Raw genomic sequence first — 21,250 nt, 5'->3', positions numbered from 1 at the left:
TATTTTATTTGGAAACAGGGTCTCACTAAGTTGCTGAGGCTGGCTTCGAACTGGCGCGATCCTCCTGTCTCAGCCTCCCGAGTGCTGGGATTACAAGCGCGCGCCACCACGCCCAGCTTTAAAGTACGTTTTTAGTGCACCAGGTGAATAAACTCCCTGCTCCTCCGTGGGTGGGGCTGGCCTCTGTGTAGCTGTGGCCCAAGGAGGGATCCAGGCTGCGCTGCTGGGTGGGGCTCTGCTGGGGGCACTCTGGTCAAGTGCCTAGCCCCAGATCTTTTGTTTACAAACAATTCCCTGAACCTAGGGTGTGCTGGTCAGGAGGGCAGGCTTGGGCCTGGGTTCAGCACACCTCGATCTGGCTCGGCCACGGCTACCACTCCACTTGCTGCAGAACTGTGAAGCGGGGTATGGTGGCGCAGGCCCATAAGCCGTGCTCAGGAGACAGCCAGATGGCAGGTTCCAGGCCAGCCTCAGCTGTTAAAAAAAACAGTTGCGCGTGGTAGCGCCCGCTTGTAATCCCAGCGCTTGGGAGGCTGAAACAGGATTGCGCAGGTTTGAAGCCAGCCTCAGCTACTTAGTGAGGCCCTGTTTCCAAATAAAGTATAAAATAGGTCTGGAAGTGTAGCCCAGAGGTAGAACAGCCCCTGGGTTCCACCCCCAGTACACAAAAGAGTAAAAATAAAAAGATAAACTGGGGGTGGAGTGGAGGTAGAACCCCCAGCCACACAGACAAGCTCCTGGAGCCAGCTCAGAGGTAGGGGCGGCGCTGTCTGGGAAGACCTCACCGCGTGAGCGAGCAGGCCCGGCCCCTTCAGGATGGCCGCCAGCTGCTGGCCAGAGGGCCTCCGGCAGAGGGTGTGGCTCTTGCCACTCCAGCTGGGCGCTCCTCCAGCAGGGCTGGTCCCTCTCTGGAAGAGCTGTTGAGCCCAAAGTCAAGGGTGGCTTTCTTACTGAGGGCAGTGTGCTAGACGAGTAGACATGCCAGGGATCCACGTGGGAATCTGGGAAGAAGACAGAAGAGGCGGCCTCCAGCCTGGGCCGGAGGTCGCGCACTGGCTTGAGACGAGTGGGCGACTAAGAGAAGACGACTTGGTAAAGTGAGACAGTGAGACTTTTTTAAAATTTTTATTTTCAGTACATTAAATTTACTCATAAAAACATTCTAAAAATGTACAATTTTTCCTTTTTAACAAAGTATAATAAAACATAAAAACCCCAAAACAATACTTGACATTTACAATTCAAAATCAAATTAGCAGAATATTAAATATTTACAAAACTATATCTTTTAAAAATATTTATAAAGTTACATGCAGTTTTGTAGAATTGACAAAAGAATGGCTCAAAAATGGGAGAATATTCCTTCATTTCTAAAAAGAAAGCATGTCTGACAGAAGCTGCGAAGGCCCTCGGTCTGGGCACCGAGGCTGGCCGTGGCTGCCCATGAGAACGGCCGCGTGGCAGCTCGCCACAGCCCGCCGGAGCCGAGCGGGCCTGGGCCGCCGCCAGCACAGTATATGGTTTTCTAGAGTATTGCGAGTGTGGACTAGAGGCGCTTACTTTCACTCGACCCTTGGGACTGTTGCCACCTGCCTCTCCCGACCCCGTGGCTCCCAGGGCCACCTGACCTGCGCTATGGAAGGACGGCGGGCCTGCTCCAAGCCCCATGACCACCCTGGGGGGCCAGGCCGAGCAGGGAGAGTCCTTTACCACCTTCAAGACTTCGCAGGTCATGCCATGGGTTACCAGGATGTTACCAGGCTGGAACGCTAGCTAGGAGGCCGGGCGGCGGCGGGGTGGCTGGGGCTGCCTGCGGGGGGGTGGCTGGGGCTGCCTGCGGGGTGGGACCGATGGGACCAACGCGAGGCGACGCCCCATCTTGACCTCAGCTCTAAGTGCTACCTCCCATTTCCTCAGTGCTTTTGCAATTAGGAGTCTTAACATTAAACACTTTCCAACCTTCAATATTACCATAAAATAAAAATTAGAAAATAAGGTAGAAAATGGACTATTTTGCTTAAAAAACAAAAAGGTTAAATAGTTGCTTTACCCCCACGTTGTTTCTACTTTGATCTGTACATTCCACTGTCCCCATTCCTGGAGATAAAAACACAGGGTTAGAAACTTTAGAATAGACGACAGACGCACGCGGCGCAGCCCGGCGGGCCGGGGCCAGCGCACTCCGGGAGAACGGCTCGGAGGGCCAGTGTTCTGGTTCTCCCCAAGACCAAGTCTCCTGATGAATCTGAAATGCTCCTCGGGCGTACTGGCTTTGGTTGCTCTGGAGGGAGATTCAGAGAGAATACTGCTGGCGGGGGCCTGGCGCGGCGCCTGGCGGACGGCGGGCGGAGCATCCCAGCCCCACCCTCACCCACGCGGGACTGCGCCCAGGGTGTGTGATGCCCGGGACACAGCCGTCCGGGTCCAAGTGCTCGCCTCCACTCCAACATCACACTTCAAGTTCCCGCTGCATCTCAGGTTAACCTCTAGTTATCAGAACAGTGACACGGGGAACGACAGACACTTTCATTCCTCTATTATACTGACACAGAAACAAGAAACTTAAATAGGATTTTTTTCTTTTGCTATGAGACAATTTTCAACAATTTCACTGTGTTGAAATAGGATTTATTTAAAATATTTCTTTGTTTAAAAAAACCAAAAAATTTAAAAGTTTGGCTCTCAGCACATATCCAGGCCTCTGTAACGGCCTTCAGAAATATTAAAATCGTAAACATCAGTGAACACTCTACGTCTTCCTTCAACATGACAAATCCCAGCCTGGTACTCTTTAAGGCAAAGTTGTGTCAGTTCTTGTTATGTGACATTTTGTAGTGTTTATAAGTAAGAGATCCATGAAACATTCCCCTAACAGCTGTGGTAATAAGCATCGCCGTTACTTCAAACTGTGTAATACTGTGTACCATGATAGAGAAGAAGACAGAGGTCTGTCAATTCTGCTTTGCATAGAAATAAAACTCTACTAAAATAATACTACAAAACTCTACTAAAAGCCTTTCATTAAAAAAAATGTAACAATTTTCTGCGTTAGCTCCCACGAAGTCAGGAAATGATCTCAAAATATAAAGCCTGGTACCACAGTGCCTCAAGTTCTAGGGATTTTGATTCACACCAATTTTGCAAGAGGCTGATTGTCCCGTTTAAGAATGATCTGAATATTGTGATTTCCCTTCTTCTGAGTAAGTATTCAGCTGCAAAGTCCCTCCAAGACCTTGCCAACCAATAGATTAATAGTGAAGGCTTTTGCATTTTAAATAGTGTTACTTGAACAAAAAACAAAATTCCCTTTAGCCTTGAGGATTGAAGTCCCTAAATTTCAGACAGAAAGGTTTGCTCCGGTGGTTGAAGCGCAGAGACCCGCAGAGAAGACTTGACCCTCCGGTGCTGGGCGAGTGTGCTGAGGGCTCTCGGAGTGCTGCCATGTTCTACTGAAGGTTTCCAGGCAAATCTTAACGGAATTGACTATCAATACACAGCGTACTACAAAAGAAGTGGGCAGGAGAAAGTTTCCAGTCCTTTGCTCATCATCACAGGATCGTTCCTGTTGCAACGTCCATCTGAATGTGAATCCATCCGCATCTGGCCCGGGCCGGGGTCCTGGAGCCCGGCGGACACACAGCCGGCCCGCCAGCTTTGCCAAGGATGAGTGGCCTTGGCTGCGGCGACTCGGAAGCCAAGTCGCTCTGTGGCCTGCAAGCGCTGGTCTGTAGTGGAGAGCAGGTCAGAGCTGCCGGTGGCGGAGAGGCCTGTCTCGGGCTCTGTGCTGGATTCCCTGGGACTTGGACCCTTGGAAATGAAGTTGTCGAGAATGAACTATTTCTACTTATCAATGGAGCTTAAATTTATTTGCAGGAAGTCAACGACCTGGAAGTGCTACAGTATTTGCAGGAGGGAAGCACATTCTGAATCTGTGCCGAGGCTGGTTAGCAGCTGGACACGCCAGGCTCTCGGGCCAGAGGCCTACACCAGGCTCCGTTCTCTGTAGTGCGATCCTTAGAGATCCCAGAGATGAGCGCCTCATCACTTTAGGAAAAGACAAAACAACGTGGACGAGAGTCCAACCGGGGCAGTCCACCGGAGAACATCGACCTTCAGCTGTGGACTGCATGCAGCTGCCCTGGAATCACGTGAGCCGAGAAGGACCGGCGCGGCGCGGCTCTGGGGGAAACAGGCGTCTCTGCACTGCAACCGAGGTGGCGTGGCCACGTCACCGGCCGCAGAGATGCCAGGCAAGTCCCAACATCAAGCGCCAACCTAGGATTTGGCAATAACACTGGGTTTGATGCACGTCTACTCTAGATGTTCCATCCAGTCTAGTAAAGTAAAGCACCTTTGGATTAGAGACACTGCGCTCACAGCCACAGACTTCTCGGTGGTGTTCAACTCTCCCGACGCCTCCGTGGCTTAGCAACGTTCTGCTGCCAGAGAGGAGCATCAGTCTGTGGCATCCAGACTTTCTGCGGGAGGGGCATATTTCAACCTAAAAGTACCTGAAGAGAGGAAAAGAGAGGCAGATGTGAATCCCTGCAGACGTACGCTGCCCACGACCTGCCCGTCACCTCCAGGTGCCTGCAGTCAGGGCGCGGCCGGAACGTGACACCTGCCTGCCACGCGCCCACAGCTGGATGCCAGCTAACTTCTCAGGCCCGGTGGGCGGAGGCGTCACCGACCCGCCGTTCATGCTCAGGGTCCGCTCTCTGGTTTGGCCTAACGTGCTTCCACTGGGGCGAAAGATGAGGCCTGGCCGGCCGGGATGGGGGACAGCCACAGGAAGGTGCAGGCCGCACCAGACCTCCTGGCTCGGAGGTGTTGGTTTCTAAAAAGCTGTCTGCATGATCAGGACGAACAAGTTCTGCATGCAACCTCAAAAGAAGGTGCTGGGGGCCGGGCATGGGGGGCACACTTGGAACCAACCCCAGCATTCCGGAGGCTGAGACCGGAGGATCCCGGTTTGCGGGCAGCCTCAGCTATTCAGTGAGGCCCTTTGCAACTCAGTGAGACCCTGTTTCAAAATAAAGAATACAAAATAGGGTTGGGGGTATAGCTTGGAGGTATAATGCCCCTGGGCTCCATCCCCAGTACCGCAAAAAAAAAAAAAAAAAAGAAAAAAGAAAAAAAGTGCTGGAGATCTAGAGACGGAGGTGTCCGCGCTGCACAATGGGTAGACAGGGCCAGCTCTCCCCTCACCCCTCACCTCTTTTTTTTGTTTGTTTGTGGGTTTGGGGATGGAACCCACGGGCATTCTACCTCCAAGAGACACCCCAGCCCAATTGTTTTATTCCTTATTTTGAAACAGGGTCTCACTGAGTTGCAGAGGGCCTCACTAAGTAGCTGAGGCTGGCCGTGAACCGCGATCCGATCCTCTTGTCTCAGCCTCCCAAATGCAGGGATTACAAGCGTGCCCACCATGCCTGGCTTCCATAACCACTTTAGTCCTTCCCAAATAAACAGCAAGAATAAACCTGGTGTAAGAAACACGTCAGACATATTTGAAGTTGACTAAAGGCGACAAAAGAGGAAAAAGAAAGGTGAGCCAGGAGGACGACACAAAACCGTGAGCCGACTGGTGCGTCGGGGGTGCAGCGCCTCACCAGGAGCAGCTGAGCAGGGGGCGGCCGCTGGGCACTGACCACTCCCGCCGCCCCGAGGCCCTTCCACAGCCGGCTCCAGAGGCCTTCCAGAATGGGCAGCTTCTGGAAGCAAAGTCTCAGAACTAGCCGTGGCCCTCTGGGCGGTCATGGCGATCGTTTAGATATCGTGTGGTGTCAAAGAGCACTGGTGAAATTACTTTCAGCTTTACCAAAAACAAAGTTTACTGTGAGTTTCATAAAAACAAGCGTCCATACTTCTCCCGTGGCGGCAACCCTGCCACTGGGGGAGCGGGGGCCTCGCGAAGCCCGGCTGGCCGCGCTTACCTTGCCGGTTGAAGTCCATGGACGGCTGCTTGCAGTCCTGGGCGCGGTGGCCGGTGGCCCCGCAGTTGTAGCAGGACAGGTTGCCACTCTTCTTGTGACTGGAGCCGTTGCTGCCGCCCACCAAGCCCTGGGTCTGGTACACCCCTGCTGTCCCGGCCATGAAGTTCTGCATCGGCGGGACCGCAAACGTGGACTGGCCGCCCAGAACGGGGTCCGGAGTCACGCTGCCGCCGTAAGGGGCGTGGACGACGGGGAAGGTGGAGCCGCCGCTGTACTGCTGGGCGCCCACGTAGCCGTTACTGCACATGGGGCTGAAGGGCAGGAAGGGGAAGGTGAATACCGAGGGCCCCGAGAACGGGTGCTGGAAGTAGCTGGCGTAGCTGACGGTCAGGCCGCTGGAGCCGCAGCTGCCGCTGCACCCGCACGCCGTGCACACGATGCAGCCGGGCGGCGGCGGCGCGGGCGCCGGGGGCTGCTGCTGGTGGTGGTGGTGGTGGTGGCTCTGACTCGAGGCGGGGATGTTCCCCGGGGCGCTGCCGCTGCCACTGTAGAAACTGCTCTCAGGGACCGAGGAGAGCGCGGGGCTGGAGCTGGGGGCCGGGCAGCTGGGCAGCGTGGCCATGCTGGCGAAGGACGTGGAGGGGTGGCTGCTGGCGGAGGCAGTGTTGCTGTTGGCGCAGAAGCTGCCCTGCAGGGGGCCCGCAGGCACGCTGCTCACTGCGGAGAAGGCGACTTTGGTGTTGGCTGTGTACAGGGCAGTCCTGGGGTTGATCATTGCAGGGGACACGCTCATCTGCACGTTGCTGGGGCAGGAGGTCTGCCCAGAGGCGGCGGCGTCAGCGGGAGCGGAGGCCAGCAGCAGCTTGATGGGCGGCCGGGCCGCGTGCAGGACGGCGCTCGCAGTCCCCGTGGCGGCCGCGCTGGTCTCCACGGCCAGGGCTGGCCGCTGCGCCGTCTTCAGCACCCTGTCTAGCGTGGCCGTGGGCACAACTTTGGCCCGGGGACCAAAGGAGATGGTGGGCGAGCCGGAGCTGCCCTCTGAGAGCCCCGAGAGTGCGGGCGGGGGCAGCGAGTCCAGCACGGCACTGCCGAAGCTCTTGTCCACCTTGAGGCCGCTCCGGGGGCCGGGCCCTTTGCCCCTCTCCTCCAGGGACAGGAGGGAGTGCACGGAGGAGGAGAGGAGCTTCATGTCCGTGCCGCCCCTGTCCGCCTTGTGCACGGAGCTCAGCATCCGGATCGGGGCCAGGTGCGAGGCGGCGGGCAGCGGCTGAGGGGGCGGGGGAGGGTGGCCCCCGGCGCCCGTGGCGCCCTCGTTCTGCACAGGCAGGACCTGGGCCGTGGGCCTGGCGGAGCCGGAGGCAAAGTGGCTCAGCAGCATCACCGGCTTCTCCTTGTCGGGCCCCTCCGAGTGCGCGTCGACACCTGGGAGTGAAAAAGAGCATCAGTGCCTGCAGCCCGGGCCGGCGGGCGGCCGGCGGGAGCCACGGGCGTCTTACGTCGGTCGCTTTCCTCCGCGCTGTCCGAGCTCTCTTCACGCGCGTGCACGCCCATGGGGCTGGAGGAGGAGCTTGAGTACTCGGAGGAGCTGCCTTCCCGGGGCGGCATCTGGTGCGGAGCCTGCTCTACCTCCACCCGCAGCTCTGCAGAGAAGGCACAGGTCAGTGTCCAGCACGCGCTGGCTCGCCCCGCCCCCAGCCCAGCCCAGCAGCTCCCCCTCGCCCTACGCCACCCAAGCACTCTGGCCTGTGGGCCCGAGCCCCCATGCACAAGCGGGGTCATGGCTGTTTCTTCCTGCCGCCCTGCTGCTCTTGCTACTGAGTGAAGACAAACCTGCTCCCTGCTGTGAGGCCACACAGCCATGGCCACTGTGCTCCGGCCTCCTCCAGGGGGAAGGGAGGGGGAGGGCCAGGGCCAGGGCGTGAGGGCGGCCTCCCTGCGGCTGTGCAGGAGCCACCGCCCGCATCCTGGCCACTTTCTGCCTGTGCAGTCAGCACAGTGCCTTGGCTCTGTACTCTCTACACAGCAGCTCACGTGATTTAAGGCGATCACCGGTGACCACCTTGCAGCTCATCTGTCTCATCTATTTTCCTGTGCTAGACTGTGAGAGAGGGAAAAATGCACAAGCCAGGCATGCTGGCAAATGCCACACCTGTAATCCCAGGACATGGGAGGCTGAGACAGTAGGATTACAGGTTCAAGGCCAGCCTCTTTAGTTCAGTGAGACCCTCAGCGACTTAACAAGAGTCTGTTTCAAAATAAAAAGGGCTGGGAGGTAGCTCAGAAGTAGAATGCCCTGGGTTTGATTTCTAGTACTAAAATAAAAGAGAAAATAAAGGAGCCGGGCATGGTGGCAAATACTTGTAATCCCAGGATTCGGGAGGCTGAGAAAGGAGGATCACATGTCCGCCGCCAGCCTCAGCTACCTAGTGAGGCCCTCCACAACTTAGTGAAACCCTGCTTCAAATTAAAAAATAAAAAACAGGGCTGGGGTATAGCTTGGAGGTAGAATGCCCCTGGGTTCAATCCCACGTACTGGAAAAGAAAGAAAGAAAGAAAGAAAGAAAGAAAGAAAGAAAGAAAGAAAGAAAGAAAGAAAGAAAGAAGGAAGAAAAGAGGGGCTGGGGATGTAGCTTAGTGGTAGGACACCTCTAGGTTCAATCCCCAGTATTAGGGAAAAAATAAAGAAAAGAAACATGAAGATTAAACATGTAAATGGCAACCGAGTGTGCTCTGAGGTGGCACCGCACAAGGACGAGCCGCACGCCTGCAGGCCAGCCTCGCACCTGCAGCGTGGGCGCTGCGCGCCTTCTGCACAGGCCCCACGTGGCTGCTGGGGGGTACTCGGGCCACTCCACCGCTGCTGACCAAGGACGGGGCCGAGGAGCTCAGGCAGCGCCGCTCGGACTTCTCCCTGAGAAATAGGAAAGCACAGGGACGAGTTAGCACTCACATCCTTGACTGCTTCACAATTGTGTACAAACACCTGCTTCACACAAGTCAGTCCCCATCAGAGTCCTCCTGAGGCTGGGAAATAATCCTGACTGGCCAAGTTCACCCCAAAGGGTCTTTCTCAAACAAAGCTGCATTGGGGGGAGAGAGAGGGAAGGAAGGGGGGTGGGGGGGGGAGGGAGAGAGAGAGAGAGAGAGAATGTGTGTGTATGTGAGAGAGAGTGTGTGTGTGTGAGAGAGTGTGTGTGTGTGTGAGAGAGAGAGTGTCTGTGTGTGTGTATGTTAGTTACTAGGGATCAGGGATCACACCCAGGGGCATTTTATTTTGAAACAAGGTCTCAATAAATTGCTGAGGATATCCTCCAATCTGTGATCCTCCTCTCAGCTTCCCAAGTACTGGGATTACAGGGTGCACCACCAGCCCTGCTTGCACTGGAGAATAATATTTTTTTATTTTTTTGGGGGGTGGTACTGGGGGTGGAACCCAGAGGCTTTCTACCTCCGGGCTATACTCCCAGACCTATTTTGTATTTTTATTTGGAAACAGGGTCTCACTAAGTTGCTGAGAGCCTCACTAAGTAGCTGAGGCTGGCTTTGATCCTCCTGTCTCAGCCTCCCAAGCGCAGGGATTACAAGCGTGCGCCACCACGCCCGGCTGCACTGGAGAATTTTAGAAGCATTACTTAAAAGACTTGGTGAGGAACAAGAAGTAACTGAACACTAGTATTAGCAAAGTTCTAAGACCTAGCACTCTATTCAGCACAAGAAACTAAAACGAAGGTAGGCAGTAGCACATGCTTGTAATCCCAGGACTTGGGAGGCCGCAACAGGAGGATCGCAGGTTCACAGGCAGCTTCAGCTACTTCGTGAGATCCTATTTCAAAATAAAGAATAAGAAATGGGGCTGGGGGTGTAGCTCAGAAGTAGAACGCCCGTGGGCCCCATCCCAGTACCACCAAAGCCCCCCACAATGACCACACAGTTGCTTGCTTACTTTTCCAGCTCCAGCTGAGTCTTGAGTTTCTTCTTCGCTCCCATGGTGAGGGACTCAAATTTATTCAGATCTTCTTCAGTAAGGCTCAAAAACTTGCAGAGAAGAAACAGATTGTAAAGTTACTGAGATGAAGGAGGACCATGGAAACAGCACTCAGGGCTCAACAACGGCTCCACCCTGGCTGGTCAGGCCCGGGAGCAAGAGCATCTCCTCGCTCACTGCTCCAAGCCTCTCCCTGTTGGCCACGCCAACCCAGCCAGTGGCCGCGGAAGCCACCGGCTCCAGCACACGGCGCCCGCCTCCCTGGGCCGCCTGAGACACTCTTCCTCACAACTGCCTGCACTTGGACGACAGGGACCAGTCTAGACAGGCGAGGAGCACCAGACCCTGGCCCAAGCCGCAGTTCCGGAGACTTCCCTTAAGGTGCTTATGATTTAGCAGCTTCTTTTTTTTTTTTTTTTCTTTCTTTCTTTCTTTCTTTCTTTCTTTCTTTCTTTCTTTCTTTCTTTTTTTTTTTTGTGGGTCTGGGGATGGAACCCAGAGGCATTTGACCTCCGAGCTATACCCCCGGCCCTATTTTTTATTCTTTATTTTGAAACAGGGTCCCACTGAGTTGCAAAGGGCCTCACTAAGTAGCTGAGGCTGATCGCGAACCTTGATCCTCCAGTCTCAGCCTCCCGAATGCTGGGACTACAAGCGTGCGCCACCACGCCCAGCTACCAGTTTCAATTCATATTCCATGAGAAAGTTTAAGTTGATCAGTAACATCTCACTTTTTAGATGATAAGTCTTGAATAGAAGCTATTAGAAATACACTTAAAGCTGTGCATGGTAAAGCACACTTTAAATCCCAGAACTAGGGAGGCTGAGATAGTATCATCACAGGTTCGCGGCCAGCCTCAGCAATGAAGTGAAACATCCCCAGCCCCATTTTTTTCATTCTTTATTTGGAAACAGGGTCTCACTAAGTTGTGGAGAATCTCACTAGGTAGCTGAGGCTGGTTGTAAACCTGTGATCCTGCTGTTTCAGCTTCTCAAGTCCTGGTATTACAAAAATGCACCACTGTGCCCGGAAAGAGACCCTTTTTCAAAATAAAAAACAAAACAGAGCCAGGCGTGGTGGCACACGCTTGTAATCCCAGTACTCAGGAGGCTGAGACAGGAGGATCGTGGTTCGCAGCCAGCCTCAGCTACTAAGTGAGGCCCTTTGCAACACCAGTGCACCCTATTTCAAAATAAAGAATAAAATACAGGGTTGGGGTTTAGCTCGGAGGTAGAATGCCCCTGGGTTCCATCCCCAGCACCGCAAAACAAACAAACAAACAAACAAACAAACAAACAAACACACCATTTAAAATATGTTTTTTTTGGCTGGGCGTGATGACGCACGCTTGTAATCCCAGCATCGCACGCTTGTAATCCCAGCATTCGGGAGGCCGAGACAGGAGGATCACTATTTGCAGACAGCCTCAGCTACTTACTGAGGCCCTCTGCAACTTAGTGAAACCGTTTCAAAATAAAGAATAAAAAATACGGCAGGGGGTGTAGCTTGGAGGTCAAATGTCTCGGGGGGGGGTCAATCCCCAGACCCACAAAAAAAAAAAAATTTTTTTTTTTTTTTACTGTGTAGTAAAAACTTGATTTCTAGATTCCAAAGTAGTGTTTTAGACACTTTTTTTTTTGTGTGTGGTACTGGGGTTCCTGGAAACCCTCCTACCTCCGGGCTACACTCCCAGGCCTATTTTTTATATTTTTTATTTGGAAACAGGGTCTCTTAAGCCAGCAAGGCTGGCTTTGAACCTGTGTGATCCTCCTGTCTCGGCCTCCCAAGCACGGGGATTACAAGCGTGCACCACCATGACATTAGACACATTTTTACAGATGCTAGCTCCAAGCCATCTTGTCCAGCAGGGGGAGTTCAGAATTCAAATACTTAGCTGGGTTTCATTTAATAAATGGCATTAAGACTTAGAACACTTGAGTTTTGTGGGGGGCAGGGTACCAGAGGTCGAACTCAGGGCCATTCTACATCTGAGCTACTTCCTCAGCCCTAATTTTTAATTCTTTATTTTGAACAGGGTCCAAGTTGCCGAGGCTGGCTGTGAACCTGCGACCCTCGGCCTCAGAGCCCAGCGTCCTGGGATTCCAGGTTGCACACCCACACTAGCTCTTGTTGTTGTCGTTCCTGGGGATTGAACTTGGGGGCATTCTGCCTCTGAGCTAGACCCCCAGCCCTATTGAACTAAAACAAATGATTTTTTGTAGTATTGTGGATTGAACCTGAAGGACATTCTACTTTTCAGCTACACCCCCAGCCCATTTTATTTTTATTTTAAAACAGTTTCTCACTAAGTTGCGGAGGGTCTTGCTAAGTTGCTGAGGCTGGCTATCAACATTTTCTATTGTAAAATCGAATTTCAAGTAACACAGCTTCAAAAATGCAACCTCTATCTGTCCCTGTAGGTCTGACCCTTGAACGTGTGCCGCTTGCTTGGGCCAGCGCCCTGGCCGCCGGCGTGTGGCCAGGGGCAGCAGCTGCACGTGCTCCCCAGCCGCAGCAGGTCTGCAGGTCTGGGCGTGGAGGGCCTTCCTCGGGACCTCGCCTGCAAGCGCGCTCCACCCGGCCCCTCCACCTCACCACGCCTACCTTCTCCATGGTGAGCTGCTTGAAGACGGGGTAATACTTGTGCAAACGCAGCTTCCTCAGCCAGTCTAAAATCCCATTCTGCTCCTGGGGCTGAGGGGCCTGCAGACCGGAGGGCATCAGGATGGCGGGGGAGGCGTCCACCTGGGTCCGGTAGGCTAGTGTGGCGCCCGCGCCCCCAGCGTGAGAGCAGCGGGGCAAGGCGGCGGCTGCGGTGCCTGGGTGCTGCAGGTGGTGCTGGGCGCCGCTCTGAGATGACGGGATGCCGGCCACGCCGCACACGGGCCTGCGGAATGAACAGGCAGGCACAGAAACATGGTTGGCTACGAATGCGGCCACGCCGTGGTCCCCCCCGCCTTGGAGGACTCTCCCACGGCCTCCTGCTTCCTGCCTGCACGTGCTCCAGAAACACCAGTGCACCCTCACACGCCCCACAGCCCCAGCCGCGGGTGCACCTCGACAGCGGTACACGTGGCCACGCGCAGTATCCACCTGGGGCACGCGCTAGAGAGCACGTCCATGGACAAAGCTGCAGATCAGACTGAACGAGGTGAAATGGACCACCAAGAGCTAAAGGTGACACTTGAAAACCACAAACCACGTTATCTACGCTGTTCCTCAACGCCAGGCAACTTAGCCCAAGAACGCCCCACTCCCAGAAGCAGCCATCCACACAAGCTGGCTGGGGCCGGGCACGGCGGACGGTCTCTCACCTGCCAGATGCGCCCAACAGGGCACCGACTTTAGGAAGAGTGGGGTTGCCAGGACCTGTAAGTTGGAAAACAAAAATTTATAGGCAACAAGCCAAGTGTGGTGGCACATGCTTGTAATCCCAGCATTCTGGAGGCTGAGACAGAAGGATCTGGGTTCACGGCCAGCCTGAGTCACTTAGTGAGGCCCTCCACAACTTAATGATACCCTGTTTCAAAAATAAAGAATAAAACTGGGTGTGGTGGCACACGCTTGTAATCCCCACACTTGGGAGGCGAAGACAAGAGGATTATGCAGGTTCAAAGCCAGTCTCGCTGGCTTAGGAGACTCTGTTTCCAAATAAAAATATAAAAATAGGTCTGGGAGTGTAGCCTGGAGGTAGAAGGGTTTCCAGGAACCCCAGTACCACCAAAAAAAAAAAAAAAAAAAAAAAAAGAATAAAAAATAGGGCAGGGGGTGTAGCTTGGAGGTAGAATGTGCCTGGGTTCCATCCTGAGTACTACCACACCAAAGGAAAAAAAAAAAAAAGCTGGGCATGGTGGCGCACGCTTGTAATCCCCGCGCTTGGGAGGCTGAGACAGGAGGATCGCACGGGTTCGAAGCCAGCCTCAGCTACTTAGTGAGGCTCTCAGCAACTTAGTGAGACCATTTCCAAAAAAAATAGAAAATGGGTCTGGGAGTAGAAAACAGCCTGGAGGTAGAAAGCCCCTGAGTTCCACCCTCAGTACCACACACACACAAAAAATTATAGGCATCAGAATGTTTCATTTCTTTTTAATCGTTTTATAAACTCACTTGGACTTGGAAGCTGCTGGGCAGGAGGTGAAGTGCTGAAAAATCTCTTCACGTGGTCATTTTTTAATACATGAGAAGGTAGTGAAGCCAAATACCTAAAATTAAAGCGGTTTTATCAGAATTATAATAGCATTAACCAAAACCAATCAGAAAGTTTTAATTTTCAATTCAGTGAAATAGATGTAAGACAAAAAAAGTCAACGGACGCGTCATGACCGGCTCGCCCCGCTCTCATGGAGTCCCACTGTCCCCGCTGCGTCCGTCCCTCCCTCACCCCACATGCACACAAGCCAGGGCCCGGTGTGAGCGCTGACCCATGTGACACCTCACTGCACCCAGCGGCCGTGACCGCAGCCGGCGCGCAGCCTCACTGTAAGTGACCAACAGCGCCCAGGCAAGGGCAGGCCCGCGGCCGCCACGCCGCACTCCAGACGGCGCCGGCCTCAGCGGGCGGGAGCAGCGCGAGGGCGACCGCGAGCCGCCCCTCAGTCGCCGGGCACCGCTACGAGTTCTCAGCGGCGAGGGCACCTGCAGCAGAGCGCACCATGCCAGGCACAGCCTCGCCTACCTCAGGCCCCCTTCCAGACCCACGTGGTTCCGCTCCACGTAGAATGCATCTGTGCCAGTCAAACAAGGAATGAGTTTCTCCAAGTTCTCTTCAGGGCAGAGCTGAGATAACTGGAAGAGAAGACAGGACAGGGCAGGAGGCATCAGCACAGCAGCAGGCTCAGGCGGGCCAAGGGCGGCCCCTGCTGGCGGGCTGGGATTTACACTTTACTAGCGGTTTCCAGCGGACCCACATCCACTCAGCACACCCCTCCCTGCCACAAGCTGCCACGGGCAGATCCAGCCTTTCCTCAAGCCATCAGCACTGAGCTGCCACCTCCCCTCCTAAACCTGCTTCCAAACAGGGACAGGGACCGCCTCCCCAGGGAGTCAGCACCTGGGAGCGCTCACCTGCACCGAGCAGGAGCGAGGTGGCCGCCACACAAGCTGATGTAGGCACAGTCTCACGCCAGCAGGGCCAGCATGCCAGCGGCCAGGCCCTCCTTTCTAGGAGGCCGAGTACTGGGGCTGGCCCAGACCCTGGCATCTCCCTGGAACCCCACTCCACTGGGGGCGGGCCAGAACTGCTCCTGTACCTCCCTGCCTCTGCCCCCGCCACAGGACGGCCACCGCTCTAGGAAGAGGGTAAAGGCAAACACCCTCTGGCCTCGCCGAGGCCTGTCACTGTGGGCAGGCAGGCCAGGCTGAGGAGGCGCCCCGCCACACAATAGGCACCAGGGCCAGGAGCACCACTGAGAAGGGCCGCGGGGGAGGAGCGTGCCCACCGCACGCAGAAACGCTATTTCCAGGCTCCAGAGTTTTCTAAACATTGATGTCTGACATTTAGTCAAAACTTATAGAAAACAGAAAAATAAAGGGGAAAAACTACTACCAAGAGAAAGCTAAACCAGGCGTGGTAGTTAATACCAGCATTGGGAAGCTGAGACAGGAGGATTGCAGGTTGTAGGCCAGCCTCAGCAACTTAGTGAGACCATTTCAAATTATAAAATTAAAAAAGAGTAGGGTGGGGGGATGTAGAGATTCAATCCCCAACATTGCAAAAGAAAAAAGAAAAAGAGAAGAAAAGGAAAAATTAAGAGGACAGAGCCAGGCATGTTGGTGCACACCTGTAACCCCAGTGCTTTTGAGGCCGAGAGGATGACCGTAGGTTCAAGGCCAGCCTTAGCAACACAGCCGCTCAGAACCTAGTAATTTTGTAAAATGGTCAGGCGGAGTCCACTACTGAAGGCGCACGTGTGAAAGGCGCTACCTGGCTGCGGCAACAGCCCCCAGCCCACACACAGGAGACACGCGTGTGTGCGTGCACTCGCAGGGGCGTTCCTGTATTTAATTACTCGCTGGGGCTGGGGACTGAACTTCCAAACCACGCCCCAGCCCTACTGTGCCTACTTGCTCTGATGCTGTTCTGCTAAGTCGCCGTGCTCCTTGAACCTGCTCCCAGCCTCCCAAGCACTGGAGTGCGCGTGTGCCCCAGGCCTGCCTCATTTTGTTTCGAAGCAGTGTTCCACTAAGTGGCCGAGGCTGGCATCAAGCCTGCCATCCTCGTCCCAGCCTCCCAAGTCCTGGGATCACAGGCATGGGCCACTCTGCCCAGTTTGGGCAAGGAGGATTTTACTTGGTAGAACTTTCTGCAAACATCAGCTGCAACCAATTTAAAATGGAAAGGGAGACTCCACACACAAGAGCTACAGGTGGAACCAGGAGCGATCTGCCACTCGGTCCTCCAAGCGTGTCCCTCACCCTCAACCCCGCCAAGGGAGCCTGAGCAGAGGAAAGAGAGGAGCCCCTGGTGGCTGTGGCGGCGCACCCCCGCCGGCTGATAGACCTACCTGGTCTGCGGCCGACAGCACGGCGCGGGAAGAGGCCCTCCAGCCTCTGTAGTGTAGGCAGCCGCCAGGGACTGCAAGCCTGATTATTTATTTATTTATTTATATTTTTGGTGCTGGGGATTGAACCCAGGGGCATTCAACCTCTGAGCTACAACCCAACCCCACTTCACATGTTTAGTTTGAAGCAGGGTCTCACTATGTTGCAGAGGGCCTTGCTAAATTGCTGAGGCTGGCTGCAAACCTGCGACCCTCCTGTCTCAGCCTCCCAAGTACTGGGATTCCAGGCCTGTGCCACTGCCCTGGCTTAGCCTGTGAGCCTTTAAACTGTTGTAAGCATCCTGAACCACCTTACCTTTGAAATGAATTCGGTCACTTCTGAGGAAGATTTGGTTACTGATGTTATCGAAGAATCAGACCACAAGATCTTAAAAACAAAACAAAAAATAAACAAACCTTACAAACCGACACCACGCTCTTAACCCACAGCACACACATGTGCTAATGCTGGCGAGGCCGCTGCCTGGCTGAGAAGAGGGTGCAGCGCGTCCACTCCAGCTGCACCGTCCTGCCCCGCCCGGCACAAGCAGCACCTACTCCACCAGGGAGTCGAAGTGTGCTCCTCCAAGTCCCAGGAAAGCACTGATGACAACCTCTGGTACACACAGGCTCGTGTCCAGCAGGGGCTCCTCCTAGCTGGGCCCCCAGCCGCTGAATGCAGAATCAAGTTCCCAGTGCTCACACCCAGCAGGTGCTGTGGATACATGGGAGAGTCCAGGGCCCTGCCCTCGGACGGTGGCATCTGATTAAGTCCATGACCACAGGACATAGAGCAGCCCGCCATGGAGGGCCAGGCAATCCAGGGAGATGAGACGGGCGAGCTGGCAGAAGTTCTGCATGCAGGTGGGCCAAACACCTGCCATGGCACGCGCTTCCGTCCCAGCGCGGCGTCAGGACTCCAGGCGGCTCAGTGGCCGGGGTCCGCCCCAGGCCCTCACGGCGTGCGCGCGTCCCGGCAGGGAGAGCAGCTGCGCTGAGAGCCGACAGCGGAAGGGCTGGAGCCACCCTGCCGCAGCAAGAAGGGAGGCAGGAACGAGGAGGACCGCGGAGGCAGACTACTAAACCAGAAGCTTTGAGGGTTCCAAGGCAGAAGAGAAAGCAACCAGACGTGGCACGCTACGGAAGCCCGCGATGTTTCACTTGTCCTCCCTCAGAGCAGAGAGTGAGCACGGAGGCCGCCCCACGGTCCTGCCCGAGGCTCTGCACTGAGTCCACGGGCCCTGCCGCGCCATGTCCCTCACCGAGGGTCCGCCTCATCGAGCTCTCACAGGGCTGAGACAATGCAAGGCTGGGCAGGAGGGCCACAGGGTCCAGGCCGGCACGACAGCAACCCAGGGAGGCCCTGTTTTGAAGTGAAGGGGAAGACAAAAAAGGGCTGGGGGTAGCTCAGGCCGAACCCTCACAGTTCAACCCCCAGTTTAGAAGAGCAAAAATATACAGACAGACGCCGGGCGCGGGCAGCTTGTCATCCCCGCGCTCGGGAGGCGGAGACAGGAGGACCGCGCAGGTTCGGAGCCAGCCGTGCTGGCTTCGGAGACCGTTTCCAAATAAAATATAAAATAGGTCTGGGAGTGTAGCCTGGAGGTAGAAGGGCTTCCAGGAACCCCAGTACCACCAAAAAACAAAAAAGGAAGAAAGAAAGAGTGGGCGGGCGGGCGAGCAAAAGCAGCAGGCTCCCATCTCTGCCACGTCCCCGCTCGGAGGACGAGCGGGGCTCGGTCAGCACCGAGGCGGCTGGCCCTCTTCAGGGGCCACACTGTGGAGAGGCGGGGCCTTCCTCACGGCCCCTGTGCCTGCTTCTGGCTCACCTCGCCTCTCACTCCACAATGCCGTCAGGGTGCAACGCGCCCAGCTAAGAGCCATGAGGAGGTGCCGAGGCTCCTGACACCGTGTCTGAGGCCGAGGTAGACAGCCGGAGCCTGGTCACCGAGCGCCCAGGCTGCAGGTGACGGGCAGTCCCAGACACACCTGGCCTCGCGCTCCACCACTCTGCCTACTCACCCACAGCGCAGCAGGGGACGGGCCATGGACGGTCATGGAGGTGGGACAAGAGGCTCGTGCACCCGGGCCAAGATGGTGTCTGCCTGGATCCTAGGCAGCAGCAACCGTCAGCCACCAGTCACCACACACAACCAGGAAAGATGCGGTGGGCAAGCCTGGCACATCCTGCCCGAGGCCCTATCCAGACAGGCCTTAACATACATGTACAGTGACGGCAGGTGCTAGTGCCACACGTAAAGCCAAGCGCACGCCACGCACGCACCCGCAGGACGTGTCCCACGCAGCGTCTAACCCTTCAGTGGCTCCCGTCCTCCGAGCCGCTCCCACTCCACCAACAGCCGGCACACGAGCCCTGCCTCAGCTCCTGCCAAGCGCTGGGGGCGGGCGCCCGGGCCTGACCATGGCAGCCCCGAGGGGAGCCGAGGCTGTCAGAGGAGCAAAGCAGCTCAGAGGACGCAGCCTTCTCAATCCCACGGAAAACGGCCACCCACACTGCCAGGATCCACGCTATCCAGGAAGGGGTGCCGGGGGAGGCGACGAGGAGGGCGGGGCAGTGGAGCGCCCGCTGAGGAGATGGGCGGCCCAGGCGAGCCGGGTGGAGGGGAGGCGTAGGCCTCTAGGGAACGGACTAGAGGACGTGAATCCTGAGAACGGACCCAACTACAGCAAGCTCACCTCCGAGAAACCATGAAGGTCCTGGAGCACAGACCAGGTTCCACCTGCGGCTCAGCAGCGGCCCACGAAGGGAGTGGAGCAGGCAGCCCCCAGGAAGCCTCCAGGGCAGCTCCCCCAACCCCCCACTCTCCCCACTGAAAGCCCCACAAGAAAGGCAGCCTGCACTCTGGGAACAGGGAGTGGGGAGGCTTCAGGACAGAGCCAAGTGCCTGCCGAGAGCTCCGAAGCCATGGCCAGCCTGAGCAGGCACTCTGGACATGGCGGGGCGCATCACGACGCAAAGAGGTCTCAGGGAGATGCAGCGCTGGGTGACGAAGAAGTGCCGAGGCCACACACTTGCCCACGGCGACCCCAGCCAGCCACAGGGCCCCCACCAGGACTCCAGAGCAAACCTGCCCTGCACCAGACTCAACCCGAGCACACATACCTGATACAAAACCTGGCTGGCGCGTGGGGACACACGCTTGTAATCCCAGTGCTTGGGAGGCTGAGACAGGAGGATCGCGGTTCGCAGCCAGCCTCAGCTACTTAGTGAGACCCTCTGCAACTTAATGCACCCTGTTGCAAAAATAGGGCCGTAGAGGGGGTAGTTCAGAGGTAGAATGCCCTGGGTTCAATGCCTAGTACCAAAAATAAATTTTAAAACCCTCAATTACCAATATATGTGCCAAGATTCATCCTTTGCTAATAAGATTAAATATTCACAGAAGTTAGCCGGGTGCGGTGGCACACGCTTGTAATCCCAGCATTTGGGAGGCTGAGACCAGAGGATCGCGGTTCGCAGACAGCCCTTTGCAACTCAGTGAGACCCTGTTTCAAAATAAAAAATAAAAAATTGGGCAGGGGGTGTAGCTCAGAGGTCAAATGCCTCTAGGTTCCATCCCAGACCTGCAAATATATATATATATATATATATATATTCACAAAAGTTAACATTGCTTTTTAGATGAAAAGTTTACTTTTAAAGAAAACCCACAGCTGGGTGTGGTGGTGCACCTTGTAATCTCAGCATTCAGGAGGCTGAGACTGGAGGATCGCAGGTTGGTGGGCAGCCTCAGCAACAGTTTACTGAGGCCCTCTGCAACTTAGTGAGACCCTGTTTCAAAATAAAGAATAAAAAATAGAGTTGGGGTATAGCTCAGAAATAGAATGCCCCTGGATTCCATCCCCAGTACTGTAAAAAAAAAAAAAAAAAAAAAAGAGCTGGGGGTGTGGGTCGGAGGTAGAATGTCCCTGAGTTCCATCCCATGTGTATACACACACACTAAAAATAAAACAGGCTTGGCTGGGCGTGTGGGCGTGGTGGCGCACGCTTGTAATCCCCACGCTTGGGAGGCTGAGACAGGAGGATCGCACAGGTTCGAAGCCAGCCTCAGGTACTTAGTGAGGCTCTCAGCAACTTAGTGAGACCCTGTTTCCAAATAAAGTATAAAATAGGTCTGGGAGTGTAGCCCGGAGGCAGAAAGCCCCTGGGTTCCACCTCCAGTACCCCCCTTCCCCACACACACACACAGAGGCTTGGAGTGAAGATCCGTGGGAGAATGACTGAGTTCAAACACCAGTACCACAGAGGCTGGGACACAGCAGCACAGTCACTGTGCTGTCTGGAGACTCCCCACACCCAGTGCTGGGCCTGATCCGGGCCTCGGGCTGCTGGCCGCTGCGTAAGTGCTCCACCGGCAGCGAGCTGCCCTGCTACTCTGACCCAGGGTCTCGCTCGGCGTCCGGGCCAGGACGGCCATCACTCGGGCAGGTGAGGCAGGCCACCAGTGCAGCCTTCAGGCTCGTTAAGTCAGCACCACTGCACGGGGTTTCAGAAGCTGGGCCTGATCAGGTGCAGTAAGTAAAGTTAGTCTTGAAAAGTTAGTTTCCTAACAGCGAATGTGAAAGGGTTGGCTATCGTGCAGACATTTCATACGTGTGCTGTTACTAATTTTATATTCCAAAGTACTCTGTCATTCACTGCCTAAAGACTGATTCGGTTTCCTCAGTAACTAGCAATTACGATTTCAGCAAAAACAAAACCAATTCCTTGGAAAGATCAGGAATCTCCCTGCTCTCTGTAGTAGGCGTGTGCACCTTGAGGTGGTCC

General features: G+C 55.3%; 1 protein-coding gene across 1 annotated transcript in view; it reads right to left on the bottom strand.

Moving 5' to 3' along the window:
- Positions 1–4,455: 4,455 nt before the first annotated feature.
- Positions 4,456–21,250, bottom strand: part of ZCCHC14 (zinc finger CCHC-type containing 14) — a gene marked incomplete at both ends in the record, with an annotated part of 51,230 nt that continues 34,435 nt past the window's right edge. The window contains 10 exons of the mRNA XM_080702706.1: positions 4,456–4,511; positions 5,937–7,358; positions 7,433–7,576; positions 8,720–8,847; positions 9,880–9,971; positions 12,527–12,809; positions 13,237–13,291; positions 14,030–14,124; positions 14,598–14,707; positions 16,778–16,849. Coding sequence (XP_080558832.1) covers positions 4,456–4,511; positions 5,937–7,358; positions 7,433–7,576; positions 8,720–8,847; positions 9,880–9,971; positions 12,527–12,809; positions 13,237–13,291; positions 14,030–14,124; positions 14,598–14,707; positions 16,778–16,849 — 2,457 coding nt within the window. The remainder of the gene's footprint in view (positions 4,512–5,936; positions 7,359–7,432; positions 7,577–8,719; positions 8,848–9,879; positions 9,972–12,526; positions 12,810–13,236; positions 13,292–14,029; positions 14,125–14,597; positions 14,708–16,777; positions 16,850–21,250) is intronic.

This window comes from Muscardinus avellanarius (genome assembly GCF_963383645.1).
Source record: "Muscardinus avellanarius genome assembly, chromosome: 10".
Classification (NCBI taxonomy): domain Eukaryota; kingdom Metazoa; phylum Chordata; class Mammalia; order Rodentia; family Gliridae; genus Muscardinus; species Muscardinus avellanarius.
This window is presented reverse-complemented; position numbering and strand designations above follow the sequence as displayed.